Source organism: Cucurbita pepo, chromosome LG01 (genome assembly GCF_002806865.2).
Source record: "Cucurbita pepo subsp. pepo cultivar mu-cu-16 chromosome LG01, ASM280686v2, whole genome shotgun sequence".
NCBI classification, from domain to species: Eukaryota; Viridiplantae; Streptophyta; class Magnoliopsida; order Cucurbitales; family Cucurbitaceae; genus Cucurbita; species Cucurbita pepo.
In genome coordinates this window covers 17,887,226-17,904,484 of record NC_036638.1, presented here as the reverse complement: position 1 = coordinate 17,904,484, position 17,259 = coordinate 17,887,226, and the positions used below count along the sequence as shown (strand labels likewise).

Here is a 17,259-nt window from a genome sequence, read left to right as displayed (position 1 = left end):
TTCACTAAGTGGGATCGTTTCACATATAGAAACCCGACCCCCGAATATTAAATTACTTTGTCTGTTCTTTACAATTGACATAGACCCAAGTCATCCAGTGGATGACCAAGTCATCCATTAAGATCATAAGAGAGCTAAACAGCAAGGGCTATAGGTTAATGACAGTGACATATGGAATAATCTATTAGATATTAATATGGTGATGATGATAGGATGAATTAGCAAATGGAGGCTGAATTGGTTTCCTCTTTGATATCAACTCTTTGTTCAATTGCTTCAGTTTTGATATCTTCTTCTTTGTTCTTCCCCCATAGAACACAATAAAGCCCCACCACCAGCAATATAGCCCCACCAACACTGCCACATTTCAATAAAAATTCAGTCTTTTCATGGTTTTTATTTGATTTTTAACCTTATTTTCTGCTAAAATTCATGGATTTGTGTTCTTTTTGCCCTTTGTTTTGTTAGTTTATGATGATATTTAGTGGTAGAAGTTAGAGCAATTGATCACCTTCCCCAATGAAGGGCTTCCTTCCATACTAATGCTGAGAAGATTGCTGTTATGATTAGTGCTAATGGTGTAAACATGGCTGTGAAAACTGGTCCTTTCTTCTCTACTGTCCATATTTGTAGCCAATACGTCATTCCCGTCACGATCACACCCTGTAATTTTGAATCGTTCGTTAGATAGACGGTCAAACTCGAAAGCTTAAGAGAGTAGATTAAGACGAGAGACTATTAGTGTGAGATTCCATATCGGTCGACGTAACGGCCTAAGCCCACTGTACTAGATATTGTCCTCTTTGGACTTTCCCTTTCGAGCTTACCCTCAAGGTTTTTAAAACGCGTATGCTAGGGAGAGATTTCCACACTATTATAAAGGGTGTTTCGTTCTCCTCCCCAACTGTGAGGAGAACGAAGCATTCTTTATAAGTGTGTGAAAACCTCTTCTTAGTAGACGCGTTTTAAAAACCTTGAGGGGAAGCCTAAAAGGGAAAACTCAAAGAGAACAATATCTGTTAGCGGTGGGTTTGAGTTTGGGCCGTTACAGTTGGTATCAAAGCCAGACACTGGGCAGTGTTCCAACAAGAACGCTGATCCCCAAAGAGGGTGGACACCAGACGGTGTGTAAGCAAGGACGCTAGATTCCGAAAGAAGGTGGATTGTGAGATTCTACATTGACTAGAGAGAGGAACGAGCGCCAACAAGGGGTGGATTGTGAGACCTCACATTGACTAGAAAGAGGAACGAGTGTCAGCAACGACGCTAGGTCCTGAAAGGAGGTGGATTGTGAGATCTCACATCGGTTGGGGAGAGCGAAACCTTGTTTATAAGGGTGTGGAAACCTCTCCCTACAAGACGCGTTTTAAAACATTGAGGGAAAACTCGAGAGATTTTTACGCAATAGGCAACCGAGAAGAGTTGAAGATTCCATCCAAGCTTCCAAGCATCAGCCTTTCTCTCCATCACCACAGCCCACAAACCTGATTGTATCAAGCTGAAGAAGCACTGCAAGCTTGTAATCCTCAACTTCGCTGGATATTCCTTCACAATTGAGGCCTTAAAACAAAACACCAAAATTCCATCAAAACTCCAAAACCCCACAAACAACTTCAAAAATTTGACCCAAAACAAACAGAATCAAACCTGCAAAACAAGCCACAAAGACCAAGCAATATTGGCTGAAAGCATAACAAATGAACCCTTAATCCATTCCGAACCCGAGTACCCTTCGAACGAATTACGAGCGTTTTGTGGGTACCAATTCATGAACTTCATCACTGGACCCTTCACAAAAGCATACACCAAAGCCCCAGAAAAACCTATCACACCCCCAACCAATTTCGCTATCCCTTCCATCTTTCTCACCGAAATCACTTCATATCTGTTGGACAGGAGAACGGAACTTTGAGTTCAAAAAAGACAATATCTACTAGTAATGGGCTTGATCTGTTATTACTACCTGAAGAGGAGAGCGAAGAGGAGTGTAATAGCGGGGATCGTGTTGGTTGTAGCGGCTGCAAATGTTGCTGATATGTGGTTGATAGCTATGTAATAAAGGTTTAAACTCAAGGTGATTCTGAAAAAAAAAAACACAAACAAAAAAGTGATTTTTTTGGTGATGAATTTAAGATCAAATTATAAAGATTAGAATTTGAAGATTATTTCACATACCCACTTAGAGAAATCAAGAACACTTTGAAGAGAAACTTGAAGGATAAAGGAACTGCCTTCTTTCTGCAACGATTTCGATATTGTAACGGAGTGAAACGATTGAGAGCGGAAGATTGAAAGAAAGTTTGAAAGCGAACCTTTCGAGGAAGAAGGCGAACGGAGCCATGGCGATGGTAGCGAACGCTTGGCGGTAGAAGACGAAGATGGGTGGGTTCATGCCTTGAGAAATGGCTGCCTTTGAGAACAAAGCCATTCCTGAGTACACACACTGAACGAACAGCATAGCAATGTATGGCTTGTGGACCTCCATTGCTTCTGCATAGCTAACCAAGCTCCTCATGTTTGTTGGCTTGTTTTGGGGGTGTGTGTGTGTGTGTTTTTGCAAATTTAGGAAGGTGATTGAGGATTATATACCCAAAAAAGTTGGGACTTTTTCGAGAAATTATTCGGTGAAATTGTTTCTCGGATTCTCTATGAGATAATATAAAAAAATTATCTCTTACTTTACACGTTCCAAAATTACTAAATTCACTGTGATAGTCCGATCGAATGATATCTTAACTTTTCGATCTTCTTTTCACTAATTTGCATTATGTAATGAAATTAGCTCAAATCCTCCTCAGTTTCACTGTTTTAAAACGTGTCTACTAGAGAGAGGTTTCCATACACTATTGTAAGGCTTTATTCCTATCTCCCAACAAACGTGAGATCTCACAATTCAGTCCTTGGAGGACAACGCCCACACTACCCCACCATCTAGTGTCTCCCATCTCTAATCAATGTGTGATCTCACAATTCACCTCTTTTGAGGGTCGAGCGTCCTCACTAGTGCACCGCCCAATGTCTCCCTTCTTCGATCGATGTAGGATCTCACAATTCATCCATTTTGAGGGCCCAGCGTCCTGGCTGACACACTACCCAGTGTCCCCCTTTTTCAATCGATGTGAGATCTCACAATTCACCCCTTTTGAGGGTCCAGCGTCCTCACTGGCACATTGCCCAATGTCCCACTTCTCCAATCGATGTAGGATCTCACAATTCATCCCTTTTGAGGGCTCAACGTCCTCACTCGTACACTATCCAGTGTCTCCCTTCTCCAACGTGAGATCTCACAATTCACCTCTTTTGAAGACCCAACGTCCTCGCTAGTACACCGCCCAGTGTCTCCTTTTTCCAATATACGTGGGATCTCACAATTCACCCCCTTAAAGGCCAACGTCTTCATTGACATTGTCCGATATCTCCTCTATCCAACCAACCAGATCTCATACCTAACTTTTTTAATTCTAGATTAATTATTTGTTTTATGTTATCAACATTATGACGTGTTCTTTGGTTTTGTTTTTTTTATTTTTATAATAAAAAAAGAATACTTTTTGTTCCCTCTTGTATATTTAATTATTAATGGTCGTAAAAGTTTTGCCCTATTATATAGGAATATAATCATTTCTTTTAAGATCTTGTTTTTACTATGTCAAGTAAAATATTCTTGATACCAACAAATATTTACAGCGCAGTAAATATTATAATTAACAATTCACCCCATGAAATTATACGAAAAAAAAAAAAGTAAATCAATTGGTCCACTAAGGGTCTTTTAGTCAAATCACACTTCATTTTGTGTTCTGACATACAGGGACAAATTTACTCGAGGAACCTTTTTCTTTTTTTGGAGAAGAAAAATATTCTTTTTAACTTTTATTTATTTATTTATTTATTTATTTTGTTGTCATCCGATATATCATTTCAAAGTAGAAGAACCAATGCACAAAAATATATATACTTTTATTTTTATTTCTCATCCCTTCATTTCTTTTCCATGTACAAGAACAATTAAAGCATATTATATAATATATATATATATATAATATAATGTTTATATATTTAGTGGATGTTAATTTAAACATGTGACAATTAATCTAATAACACTTATCTTACTTTAATTTCACTAGTCACACTAATTAATAGCATGATAATGGAAGGAATGATGAGATAATGGAACGATTATTATATGGTAGGGATCGATACTTAGTTGAATAATGTAATATATTATTGTACTTCAAAACTATTATTAAATAGAAACGTGGGTGAATGATAAGTATATAGGAGAGAGAGTTCGGGTGAATTCCATTGACATGATGATTTATGTTTCGGTGATGTTGGAGCTTGAATTGTAACAGCTCAAGCTTACCGCTAGCACGCTACCAGATAGTGTTTGCTTTGGGCTTTTTCTTTTGGATTTTCCCTCAAGGTTTTAAAACGCGTCTACTAATGAGAGACTTTCTGTGATATCCCACATTGGTTGGGGAGCAGAACGAAACACCCTTTATAAAGGTGTTGAAACCTTTCCCTATACGCGTTTTAAAAACCTTGAGGGGAAGCCCGAAAGGGAAAGCTCAAAAAGGACAAGAAATGTTTTGTTTCTCAGAGAGAGATTGTTATTAGGCTAAGGTTGAGTAGAGAATGGTCGAGGGTTACCAACGTTCACTTAAGCAATTTCATTGTGTCCAAAGACCATCGACATGCACGTTAGATCACCTAATGTGCATGGGTGCATGTAAGAAACCTTAATAAATTTATTTTTTTAGACGAAGTATAAAGTTTACGGGTATTTTTATTCATTTAACTTAAAAAAAAACTATTTTATATAAAGAACGACGTAATCACATAAGATCTACGACTCATTCTATCTCATTTCATTGTCACGATCACTATCTATTATGGATTACACATCTCGAACATTCATTTGCGTGTAGCAAAAATAAAGTTTTTATTTTCCAAACGTGGAAAATAAAGCCACTTTATTTGGTTACCAAAAGTGTGAAGATCAATTAAGAGAAATAGTGTTAGCATTTAACAAAAATCAAAAGGAGATATCAACATCCGATCTTATTGGCTAATCAACTTAGTTTATGAGTCTGTAATAGCTGAAGTCCACTGTTAGTAGATATTGTTCGTTTTGGCTCATTATGTATCGTCGTTAGTCTCACGGTTTTAAAACATGTTTACTGGGAAGAGGTTTCCATATCTTTATAAGGAATGTTTCGTTCCCCTCTCCAACTATTGTGAGATCTCACAACCCACCTCCCTTGGGACCCAGCATCCTTGCTGGCACAGTGCCTGATCTTGGCCCTTATGCCATTTGTAACGGCACAGTGTGCCTGTTACGTATCGTCGTTAGTCTCAGTGTTTTAAAACGCGTTTACTAGGGAAAAGTTTTCATGTGTTTATAAGGAATATTTTGTTGATCTCACAATCCACCTCTTTGGGGAGTCCAGTGCTGGCTCATCGCCTGGTCTTGGCTCTGATGCCATTTGTAACGACTCAAGCCCACCGCTAGCAAATATTCCCCGCTTTGCCCCATTACATATCACCGTCAGCTTCACGATTTTAAAATGCGTTTACTAGGAGACATTTCCACACCCTTATAAGAAATGTTCCGTTTCCCTCTCCAACCAACGTGAAATCTCAAAATTTAGAAACCGAACTTATAATTTACCACGTTTTTTTTAGGTACCTACGACATGAATTAGGGTGATTCGGAATTGCATTTCATAGGACTCCGTCCTACCATGGCACGCAAAAAGGGCAAGTAATTCATATATGATGATTTTAATAGTTGAATACGTACGATACCACCAAAAGGAATAACACATTGTAACTCTACGTTGAATGTGACACATTATAAAGTTCTCCACTTTCTTTCTTTTTTTTTTTTTATCCTTCAAGATAACAATTAATTAAAGAGGACAACCTTTGGCGAAGATGGTTTCCTCGTCCCATTACTTTCCCGTGCTCTATGATTTTATCTACCATCGTCATCTCGTACCATCATCTACAGATGTTCATGAATTGAACTGGGTCAGGTTGGAATACTCATCTACAGATGTTCATGAATTGAACTGGGTCAGGTTGGAATACTTTATAGACCCGACCCAATTGTTCAGTTATACATTTTTTCAACCATAGCAACTCTTAACTGTTAAGATTGTTCGAGTTTATAACCTAACCTAATTTCTGAGAGTTCGGTTGGGTTGATAAAATTCTTCGAGTTATCGAGTTTTTTGAACATGGTAACGTAATGATGATCTCCGTTATGACCTAAACTTAAGTCGAAGATATAGACCATGTGACCGAAATGCAATGGAAAAGGAAGTGGGTGTTAGTGTACAATCACTTTCCCTTGCAAATGCTTTGGAACTTTTTCACCATTATCCATTCATCACTAAATTTCATCTCACCTCATCTTCTTTACAACATTACAATATTTTTTAAATATTAAAAAAATCAAAATTTTCATTCGTTTCTAGAAATATATTTAATTTCCTCGAATGAATTTTTGTGAATAAAATTTGTTATTATTATTATTATTTTAATTATTTAATGTTATGAACGAAAAATAAATTTGGGTCTATTTCGTTCGAGTAGAATAATAATTACGAAACAATTTTTGGGTATTTAATTTAATTATAATTTTTAGTTTTATTTTTCTCCCTACAAAGTGTTGATATACTATTTCTTTACTTTATAAAAATTTTAATGTTAGATATTTTTTTTAATTTTAAATTTTATTTATGACATAATGCACACGTCATAGTTAGTCCCATCATTCACCGATATTTAATTTGGTCGCATTTGTAATTTCATTTTGGACTATTTATAAGGTTGGAGGTTCCAATTTGGGCATTAAAATGACGTGAAATGACAATTTTATCTTTTAACACTTTAGGAACTATCAACTTGAATTAGAGTTTGAGGGGTAAAATTGTAATTGACTCAAAGGAAAAAAAATTATAATTAGTTTAAAGAAAATTTAATTTAGGAACAACTATTTGGTTTTATGGAAGTATAGTTTTATTGCATAAATGACCCTATTAAAATGTAAAATTAAATAGTAGACCTAATTATAAAATTTTGAAAATAATAGACTCAAAATCAAATCCCGGATCGTTTTGACCTAGATACTGTTCACTTTTTGGCTGATGAAACATTGTAACAACCCAAACCCACCGATAGCAGATATTGTTCGTTTTGACTCGTTACGTATTGTCGTCAGCCTCATAGTTTTAAAACGCATATGCCCAGGAGTGGTTTCCACACCCTAACCAGTTGACTTATGTTCAAATTGGCTAAACACGGTCGGTTTACTCTTCTATATATATGAGACCTATTTTCCTACCTTAGAGGAGGACAGGCATTAGTGAATTGGGCTGGATCACATGATGTTCCAATCACTGGGCCAGCTTGGCCCACTTAGTGCTAAAATGACATTCGTTTGAATATACAAAAACTTTTTGTGCCAAATAATAATAATTATTATTATTATAGACAGAAAGAACAGCCTTGAATGTCTGCTGCTCATGACCAAAACTGTAGCTTGGAATGCTTATGGGACTTTGAGCTCATCTGTAAAGTATACGATTTGGGCGGTTCGACTTGTTCGAACAACGCCCTGCTTGCTTTACAATGTAAATGCTAACGTTTACGGTCATAACAGTTCATATTATGAGGTCTAGTTCGTTTAAAATTAGAGTTTGAATCACATTCCATGGACAAAATAACATTTGATGAGTGTTAATGGATGCAGAAAACAGTGCCAAGAAAGGAAAATGTTCATGCTTCCTATCTGTAAGAGAATCAACACAGATATGAGGCCTCAAAACTGTCTATTTTCGGATTAAATGGCATAAAAGAAAGAACTTTTCTGGACGAGCAAGAGTACATACAGTTGTTTATAGAGCAAGAATCCTTCAAGTGAGAGCTCGAGCTCGAGCGCGAGCCGAGCCCTTCACGTAGTAGGGAGTTTGGCTATTCTATCAGGATTGCAGATTGTCAAGATTTCTGTGCATGGATGCTAGAAGTGGCAGTGGCTGATGAGGAAATGTGTTAGTAGTATCAGTATAAACAAGAGGGAAAAACAGCTTCAGTATCAGAGATGAGCCATAAGCATAATGCAGAGAGAAGTTTCCAATATCTGACTATCAATATTGTCTGTTTTGGCCTGTTATGTATCGTCGTCAGCCTCACGGTTCTAAAACGCGTCTACTAGGAAGAGGTTTCCACACATTTACAAAGAATGTTTCGTTCTCCTCTCCAGCTAACGTGGGATCTCACAATCCACCCCCTTTGGGAGCCTAGTGTCATCGCTGACACACCGCTCAGTGTCTGGCTCTAATACCATTTGTAACAGCCCAAGCCCACCACTAACAGATATTACCCGTTTTGACCCGTTACGTATCGCTGTCAGCCTCACGATTTTTTAACGCATCTACTAGGGAGAGGTTTCCACACCCTTATAAAGAATATTTCATTCTCCTCCCCAACCAATGTGGGATCTCACAATCCACCCCTCCTTGAGGCCCTACGTCCTCACTAGCACACAGCTCAGTGTCTAGCTCTGATACCATTTGTAACAGCCCAAGCCCAAGCACACCGCTAACAGATATTGTCCGTTTTAGCCCATTACATATCATAGTCAGCCTCACAGTTTTAAAACGCGTCTACTAGGGAGAGGTTTCCGCATCCACATAAAGAACGCTTCGTTCTCCTCTCTAACCAATGTGAGATCTCACAACAATTCATTAACTTGAACACGAGACCAATGGCATCAATTTGACACAAGATATCGAACCATTTTATCAAGTTCCTAAACCACAATAGATTCCATATAAGCAGAGACAAAACAATGAAACGCAGTCATTTGTATGAAACCTATCTAACTATACATGCTAGATGCAGGCAATGTAAAAGAACCCAAATACAACTCTACCTCATTACTCTAGCATAACCAGACATGTATAAACAGCAGCAGCATAACGATTCATAATAGTTCATATTATAGCAGCCAATCAATGAATTCTCGAACCGATTTCCTTCTGCTTTATGTCAAGCGCAACGCGCTCGTTTTCAAGCTTCATCCTCTCGTTTATCATCCTCATTTTTTCAAGCTCACGGTCCTTTTTCTTGTTAACTCTCTCCCATTTGAACTTCTGTTTCTCCAATTCCAACATTTCAACTCGAGTTTGAAGCTTCTGATCTTCCAACTCTAGTAAACGAAGCTCCATCCACTGCTTTTGCGACGAAGAACCTTTCATACTTTCGGTTTCTAAATGAGCTATATCGCCTTGAGCGAATTGTGTTTGTGAGTAAGCATGAGAACCTCTATTGCAATCAAGAGAATTCAAGGAATTTCCACAGGGATGAGCATCGTCGAAGTCCTGACCTCGCCTTAGCCTCTTTACTGAGCCTCCTAGAGATAGTGTGTCGTCCCCATGAGGTGCAAAATTCTCCTCAAAATCGTCATGTTCATCAGTTTCACCATGTTCGTTTTCATCAAAATCATCGTTTTGGTGTCTCCTTGGCTCATCATAATCATGATCATCCCTAACTCTACAAGCCAACTGCAATGAACGCTGCAAAGCAGGATCATGGGGTAGATGGAGTCGATTCGAATTATGATACGAACACATTTCCTCATAGAACAATTGCTTCGAGTTTAAAATTTTTCTCACATCATCCTTCTCTTTGTCTGTTAAATAATCAATGACATCAAGAAGTGCAGGATTCTCAACAACTCGGCACGTAGTGCCTCTCCCAATCATATCATTCAGCCTCTTATACCTCTTATTGAGGTCATTAAATTTATCCTCACACTGCTGTGGTGAAACTTGATAGCCCCTTTCAGCCATAACCTTTGACATCAATTTCCATTTACCTTTCTTCTGTATAATTTGAAATTTCCTTCTTCCACCTCCTTCATAATCCGAAGCAATATCATCTCCGATATAAGACACCGCCGTAATCAGAAGCTTCACCATTTTATCCGTCCATTTCACACGATGCCACATCAATCCCTTCTTCCCCTTAATCGTCTCATTATGAGGATCGATACCGTCCTCGTTAAAGCTTGGCTCATCGTCACTCTGTGAGTTTTTACACCTCTCTCCCTTGCTATAATCTACCAAAGACATGGTATGGTCACAATTTTGTAGAAGTAAAAAACCCTCCTGAGTGGAAGGATTTACTGAAGAACCCTGATGAGTATGAAGATGATGATGTTGTGCCTGATTATGAACCTTAAACGAGCCTTGCAAATCAGGACCTCCATAAGAGGCCCCTCCTGGAATCAACCCTTCTTGTGATAAACTCCCTTCCATATAATATATCAAAAGAACATTTCACATGATTCTAAAGCTACTAAATCACCAAATAATCATCCATAACATTACAGGACGGGAAAATCAAGCATACCCAGATCAAATTTTCCACAGTAGGCTATTGGAAATATGATTCAAACAAATCCCATTTGCACAAAAAGTAAAAGAACACACAGGAATCAGCCAAACAGAACATGATATTTCGCGAAGAAACCCCAAAAAGGGGAAGAAAAGAGAAACAACCCTTCACAGTTCAAAGCAAAAGAGTCAAGAAAGAAGCAGCAGAATCACTTATCTGAGCAAAACCCAGAAAATAGGAAACGGAAAGAGGCGGAGACAAGAGACGACGGCGCTTATTGGGTGGGTGTGGCGATCGAGAAGCGAGGGGAAAGAGCAGGGATGTGGGGTTCTGTAAATGAAGAAGAAAAAGAGGGAAAACGTCAAATTAGTGGGCGAAAGAACCGAACAGAACAGCCAATGCGTAGGTATTGATTTATGAAAGTTCAATGAATGGGGAGGATCTGGTGGGTCATTAAATTTCACGTAACGGAGAAAAGCTTTTGCGTGCTATTGGGTTGGGAGTTCATCTAATGCCATGTTTGGGCAAGCATCTCCTCTATGAGTATTACCCATCCGTTTTTGATTCTCGCTTCTTCAACCTCAAAACTTTGATTCCCATATTCTTATCATAAAAATGATTCCCTTGGAATTAAAGTTTTTTTTTTTTTTTTTAATTAAACCTTTCTTATTTGAAGAGAAATTCAAACAATTTGTTGGCCGAGAATGTTGGACGAGGATGGATTTATAATCAAAGAATAATCTCTCTGTTGTTACGAGACCTTATGAGAAGCCCAAAGCAAAGCATAAGAGCTTATGCTCAAAGTGGATAATATCATAGTGTTGAGAGTTGTGTTCGTCTAACATAGTATCAGAGTCATGTCTTAAACTTAGTCATGTCGAACAAAGGACTCCAAAAGAAAAGGAGTCGAGTCTCGATTAAGGGAGGCGTACTTTGTTCAAGGGGAGGTGTTGGATGATGAAAAAGTGGACAATATCGTACCATTGTGGAGAGTCGTGTTTGTCTATAAGAGAATACATTATAAAAATTGTGGACGTAAAAAAAATGAGTACATATCAATTATCAATAAACCATTCTCTAAAATGATTAGATACCGAAAGAAATGTGTACGAGTATGTGCTCCTAGTAGACAAGGCAAAATAAGAAACCGAGCCCGAAAACAAGTTTTTTTTTTTTTTTCAAATGGGGTGCAAACTCTAAATAAAATAAAAAAAAAATAAAAAATCAATAATTCTAGTTAGTAAAATAAAAATTGTTAATTAATTTTAAATTGACAATTATTTATTTATTTATTTATTGAAAAAACAGGACAATAATCAATAAATTAAATATAGTTAATCAAAATAGGAAAATTAAAAAATATTATTGGATCCTAAAATACGTGGGTCGGGTCGGCCTTAAATACAGGGGTGGACCGGTGACTGGGAATCGGAATTATAAACCTCAGTATTTGGTTCGTGAATTTCAGAGCTTCGAGAGATCGAAAATGGCGACCGAGGAAGAAAGCACTGTCAAGGAGCCGTTGGATCTCATTAGGTTGAGTCTTGACGAGCGCATTTACGTCAAGCTTCGCTCTGACCGCGAACTCCGTGGGAAGCTCCATGTATTATACTCATCCCCTTCGATTGATTCTTATCTTTCCCTTATATCTCTTCTGTTTTCTTTCACTAATGATGAATCGACTGCCATCACTTGTTTGTTTTTTCAATAAATTTTTATCAAATTGGTAGTTTGGGAATTAGGGTTTTGTTATTGTTCGAGTTTCTTGATGGATTTCTCTTGAAATTTGCTTACGCTCATTATGGCGACATCTTAGTTTCTTCCGATTAGAAATTACCCCTTTATGGGAATGGAGTGGCATGAAATTGGAGGATGTTCCATATTATCCATGCCAATTTACCATTATGAATGTGTTTCTTCTACCCATAGATTACAATATCAAGGCCCAAGTCTGCTAGTTATTGATTCTAAAACAAATATGGTCCATTTTTTGGATTTTTTTGGTACTGACGGGTTTCTTGGAGCTACATTTTCTCATTTAGTAGTTAGTAATGATGTTCTAAGTGGAGACCTTGTTTTTTTAACAAACCACTGTTGCAATGCCCTGTAGATTGTGACACACTCATCTACATGATGTTGAATATGATCAATAACTGACCTGTTGACTCTTGTATTGCATTTCTAGTTTTGAGATAACATAGTGAATGGAAAATTTTCAAGCTTTGAAACGTTTCTTCATTTCTATTATCGATTTCTGGCTCTCTTGCTTTGCAGGCCTATGATCAGCATCTAAATATGATTCTTGGTGATGTTGAAGAAATTGTTACCACAGTTGAAATTGATGATGAGACTTATGAAGAGATAGTTCGGGTATGATCATTTTCTCGCTCCCACTCCCGATAAAATAGGAGAATTATTCATAGGAAATAGAGTCTGCGAGTCTTGCACGAGGAATGTTTGTGAAAATCTTGGTATTTACTCGAAGCATTCAGTTTCGTGCTATAAAATAGATACATACCACGCACAAGAGTCCATTCCATAAACACTTAATTCACTAACAAAGTGGAAGATAGGTTTGAATACTCTTAAATAGGTATCATTTTCAAGTAAACCATGTGGGCTTTTAGACGTGAACACTGGCTTACTAGTGAAGTATTGTGTTTCTAACGGACAGAAAATACATATAGCTCAAACGTTTGAAGTTTCAAACTAAAGGAAAGGAAGAAAAGTATACCCGGAGTCCCTTAAGCTTGAGTCTATATCCATACTTGTTATGTTAAGTTGAGTATGATATCTCTTGTATGTACTTCAATGGAGATTTGGTATATTTATTGATTTTCTTTTCCAGACATCCAGGCGTACGGTCCCGTTTCTTTTCGTTAGAGGAGATGGTGTCATATTGGTTTCTCCTCCGCTGAGGACTGTTTAAGTTTTGCATTGGAAGTTCACTTGTGTTCATCCTTAATGGGAAGTTCTTATTCATCTCTCTACTTGATTTACTGAAGCTGAAAAGTTTGAAGATCCAAAATTTAGAAACATCAAGTACTTGACCTCGTTTATAGAATAGCTCCTTCATTAGTTGATATGCATGTTGTATTTTGTTATGTTAGAACAGACAACTTGTTAGTTGCTTTTGATATATTTGAGTCTTTAGCCGTAGTATTTGATATTGTCATTGGCTGCATTATTTGAATGGCTTTAGGTTTTACATGTAAGGCCAAGTAAGGACAACTCGATATTATGCATCTAAGCCAGAGTTGTTATGAAGCATCGCTTGTTTTGTTTTGTTTTTGAAAATTTTGTTTTCATCCTCCCTTACTGAAATGCTTGTACTCGTACGTTGCGTTGTTGAAGTCGTTTGTTTTTATAAAATAGTTGAAAAGTTCTTATGTATTTGTGAATGAGTATCATGAATCGATCTATCGTGTTGCTAACTTACCCCAATTTAGCTTTGGAACTATTAGCATTGTTGTCTATCATGTTGCTAACTTACCCCAATTTAGCTTTGGAACTATTAGCATTGTTGTCTATCATGTTGCATGTTGTTGAACTAAAAAATTGATCTGTTGGGTTGAGTAGGGGTAAGATCATTGGGAGAAACTAAATCTATTCATGAACTTGAAGGAACTGGAGATATTTCCCTGGTTTTTCCTTCTTAAACAAGCCTTAGGTTTGGAACCTAGCTAGACCTGTGGACTATGTTCGCATTGGACACAAATGGATCATTGAAACCTAGCTAGACCTGTGAAATCCACGTTTGGCTATCACTATCAGTACTAAGCACATGTTAGAATTCCATGGTTTCCTTTTGAAAATTCTAATCTGTAGAAAGACCATACACTTTCATGGCTTTCTTTTGAAATTTCAGATAATATTTTCTACTTTTGATCTAATCAATCATTATTTTAAGCTATGCTTAGTATCAGGTTTTAGTAAAAGGAAAAAGAAACTCATGATGACCAAAGTCCCCCCTAGTAGATATTGTCCTCTTTAGGCTTTCCCTTTCGGGCTTCCCTTCAAAGTTTTTAAAACGCGTTGGGGAGAGATTTCCACCCACTTATAAAGGATGCTTTGTATCTCCTTCTCAACCAATGTGGGAGCTCACAATCCACTCTCCTTCGAGACCTAGCGTCTTCACTGGCACTCGTTCCCTTTCCCAATCAATATGGGACTCCCCAATCCACCCTCCCTTCGAAGCCCAGCGTCCTTGCTGGCACACTGCCTCGTGTCCACCCCCTTCAGAGTTCAGCTTCCTCGTTGGCACATTATCCGGTGTCTGGCTCTAATACCATTTGTAGATATTGTCCTCTATGAGCTTTCACTCTCGGACTTCCCTAAAAGATTTTTAAAACGCGTCTATTAAGGAGAGGTTTCTACACCCTTATAAGGATAGATCTTATAGATAATCACAACCCCATCAAGCATATTCCATCACGCATAGTATAAAGGTGGTTCGTTCTCCCCCCGAATCGGGATCTTATAGATAATCAAACCCCATCAAGCATATTCCATCAAGCATATTATATGCCTAATAAAGTACAAGGAAAAAGAAAGATGCTCAACAACATATAGTGATAGTCAAATACAAGGGAAACAGAGACACCGGGAACTCAAAACCAGAGCCGACGCACTTCAAAACATGATTTGAAAGCCCCAAAAGAAAAAACTCATCATCCAAATCCATCAACTAAACAATGAGTACAAATTTATTCTCGCAAAACAGATTCGAATTGCACATGCCAGAGTCAAAGCCGACAACTATAAAACCCTAGAAAAGTAAAAGATTCCGAAAGTTCCAAGCAGAAAAATCAGCGTCGATTCTTCAGCATATAAAGAACAAGAACTCCTGTTCTGTACCTGTATAAGTACGATTGGCTTCTTTCGCCGGAAATGGCGAACGCTGGTGCCGTTGGTGATCGGGGCTGCGTTTCAGGCCAAGGAAGGAGAAAGCCTCGCGCCGAATTTCGGCCACTGGTCTCATCGCCGCCGGTTTCCTTTCTAATTCGGCCCCCCAACTCTTTGGTCCATTTTCATCCGGGCCATTTATTTTAACAAACTTTATAAATATAATAATTAATAAAAATAAATAAAATTTATTGGTTAAATTTTCATAATTATAAGATATGAAGTTCTAATTATTATTTTTAATTTCTAATTAACTCTTCCTTGTATTTATAATTTAGTATTAAAAACTGCTTCAATACTTAAATTAAATATCATATAATATAATTTAAATCATCAAAATTTCCAAAGTTAGAACATTGGTTAACACATATTATATTAATTAAAATATTAAACTAATCTAATCACCTTGGTCTCTCCAAGAACCCCTAACACCAACCCAAACTACAAAATTCTTTTAAAATTCTTTTAAATTAAAATATATATAAATCGAGATCAATCAAAATCATTCCTAATATTTTGAGCGAGCAGTATTGTCTCTTTTTATTTCCGAGTTGAAATATATATCTTAATAAATTAAACTACTTATAACTCAGACGATTAAATTAAATAAAAAAGAAAAATATACGCTAATTCTAACGTCTAATAGGCACGAAACGTGTGCATAGTTTTCCTAACCCAAAAAGGAATCGTTAATTAAAGAACGAAACGTCTAATATTTTCTTTTTCAATTTTAGTTATTTCAGTTTCTTTAAAATATTGATATTCTATGAAAATAAAATAAAATATTTAATTAATAAATAAAATATTTATCTTACACCAAACAAAATTAAATAATAATAATAATAATAATACCTGCTACATGTATTCATCAAAGAAAATAAGCTTTTTTTTTGGCTTTTTGATTTTGCTTTGCTCATCTTTCTAATTTAAACCAACATATGAATTCNTTTTTTTTTTTTTTTTTTTTTTTTTTTTTTTTTTTTTTTTTTTTTTTGTATACAAAATAATAGTTTAGCTCCATACGTTCGGTTCGGGTCCTTTAAATAATATTAGAACGACTAGAGTCCACTTACTCCGATTAGCTTAGTTAATCCGAAGGTTATAGCCATGGCTAGCCAACCTCCAACCAACACTCGGATGGACGACTTAACCGGTGATGCTTTTCCAAGGAGAGCGCCCAACGACCCGAACGCAAGGAGAGCCAACGTTACCGCTGCAACAACCACGCCAAGCCTTACCTTATATTCTCTTATAAAGGAAGCAGCCAACAATGGCACCATTGCTCCAATAGAGAAAGCCAAGGCAGAGGCTATAGCGGCTTGGAGTGGGTTAGGCAGTTTTTCATTACCTTTGCTCTCTTGGCTTTGGGTTTGCCCATCTAGATGGCTACCTCTTTGCAACTTTTCTCTCTTCATTTGAGCTACTTCAATGTCTAATTGTGAGTAAACCGACACGAACTCACCGATCGCCATACTACACGCACCGGCAACCAACCCGGCAAAGCCAGTGAGGATCATGGCCTTGATGTCTTGTTTCACGGCTCCAACTCCCATCATGAGAGACGCGGTGGAGACGAGCCCGTCGTTGGCACCGAGCACGGCTGCACGTAGCCATTGGGCGCGTTTTGAGTAGTCGAATTGCTTGGTTTCGACGTCGGAGGGGGATTGTTGCTCCAAATTGGTTAGGGTTAACTTGTTGGGGTCCATTTTTGAAGAGAAAAGCAATGAAGTTTGAAGAAGAAGAAGAAGAGTAAAGGGGGAATTGTGGAAGACACACGCCTTAAGAGAGTATTTATGAAGGAAAAACAAAAGCTTTTCATTTGGGGTTTCAAGAATAGACAACAAAGTGGAGTTCACACACAACACCCACTTAAAGAACCAACACAAACAACAAAATTAATGACAAAAAAAGAAACAAACTTTTACGTTATTTATTATTATTATT

General features: G+C 37.4%; 4 protein-coding genes across 4 annotated transcripts; 1 reads left to right on the top strand and 3 right to left on the bottom strand.

Moving 5' to 3' along the window:
* LOC111805561 (WAT1-related protein At1g43650) lies at nt 1-2,541 on the bottom strand. Its single transcript, XM_023690672.1, has 7 exons — nt 2,313-2,541; nt 2,176-2,238; nt 1,964-2,080; nt 1,648-1,885; nt 1,402-1,560; nt 512-663; nt 1-357 (listed from the first exon to the last, which is right to left on the bottom strand). Exons 1-7 carry the CDS (start codon nt 2,513-2,515, stop codon nt 219-221), a joined length of 1,071 nt encoding a protein of 356 aa, XP_023546440.1. The 5' UTR covers nt 2,516-2,541; the 3' UTR covers nt 1-218.
* A 6,248-nt stretch (nt 2,542-8,789) lies between these two features.
* Nucleotides 8,790-10,970, bottom strand: LOC111806794. The gene has a single exon (XM_023692258.1). It carries the CDS (start codon nt 10,329-10,331, stop codon nt 9,024-9,026), a length of 1,308 nt encoding a protein of 435 aa, XP_023548026.1. The 5' UTR covers nt 10,332-10,970; the 3' UTR covers nt 8,790-9,023.
* Nucleotides 10,971-11,834: 864 nt separating this feature from the next.
* On the top strand, nt 11,835-13,704 carry LOC111806813 (sm-like protein LSM3A). Its single transcript, XM_023692294.1, has 3 exons — nt 11,835-12,013; nt 12,685-12,780; nt 13,259-13,704. Exons 1-3 carry the CDS (start codon nt 11,897-11,899, stop codon nt 13,337-13,339), a joined length of 294 nt encoding a protein of 97 aa, XP_023548062.1. The 5' UTR covers nt 11,835-11,896; the 3' UTR covers nt 13,340-13,704.
* A 2,589-nt stretch (nt 13,705-16,293) lies between these two features.
* On the bottom strand, nt 16,294-17,110 carry LOC111806803 (vacuolar iron transporter homolog 4-like). Its single transcript, XM_023692285.1, has one exon. The coding sequence runs from the start codon at nt 17,019-17,021 to the stop codon at nt 16,374-16,376; it is 648 nt and encodes a 215-aa protein (XP_023548053.1). The 5' UTR covers nt 17,022-17,110; the 3' UTR covers nt 16,294-16,373.
* Nucleotides 17,111-17,259: the final 149 nt, after the last annotated feature.

Excerpts from the sequence above, each read along its gene's own strand:
- LOC111805561 (XM_023690672.1), bottom strand. The coding sequence starts at position 2,515 with ATGAGGAGCTTGGTTAGCTATGCAGAAGCAATGGAGGTCCACAAGCCA. Across the intron at positions 2,081-2,175 it reads TTCTTGATTTCTCTAAGTGG|AATCACCTTGAGTTTAAACC; the intron begins GTATGTGAAATA and ends TTTTTTTTTCAG. Across the intron at positions 1,886-1,963 it reads CTCTTCGCTCTCCTCTTCAG|ATATGAAGTGATTTCGGTGA; the intron begins GTAGTAATAACA and ends CCTGTCCAACAG.
- LOC111806794 (XM_023692258.1), bottom strand. The coding sequence starts at position 10,331 with ATGGAAGGGAGTTTATCACAAGAAGGGTTGATTCCAGGAGGGGCCTCT.
- LOC111806813 (XM_023692294.1), top strand. The coding sequence starts at position 11,897 with ATGGCGACCGAGGAAGAAAGCACTGTCAAGGAGCCGTTGGATCTCATT. Across the intron at positions 12,014-12,684 it reads AACTCCGTGGGAAGCTCCAT|GCCTATGATCAGCATCTAAA; the intron begins GTATTATACTCA and ends CTTGCTTTGCAG. Across the intron at positions 12,781-13,258 it reads CTTATGAAGAGATAGTTCGG|ACATCCAGGCGTACGGTCCC; the intron begins GTATGATCATTT and ends TTTCTTTTCCAG.
- LOC111806803 (XM_023692285.1), bottom strand. The coding sequence starts at position 17,021 with ATGGACCCCAACAAGTTAACCCTAACCAATTTGGAGCAACAATCCCCC.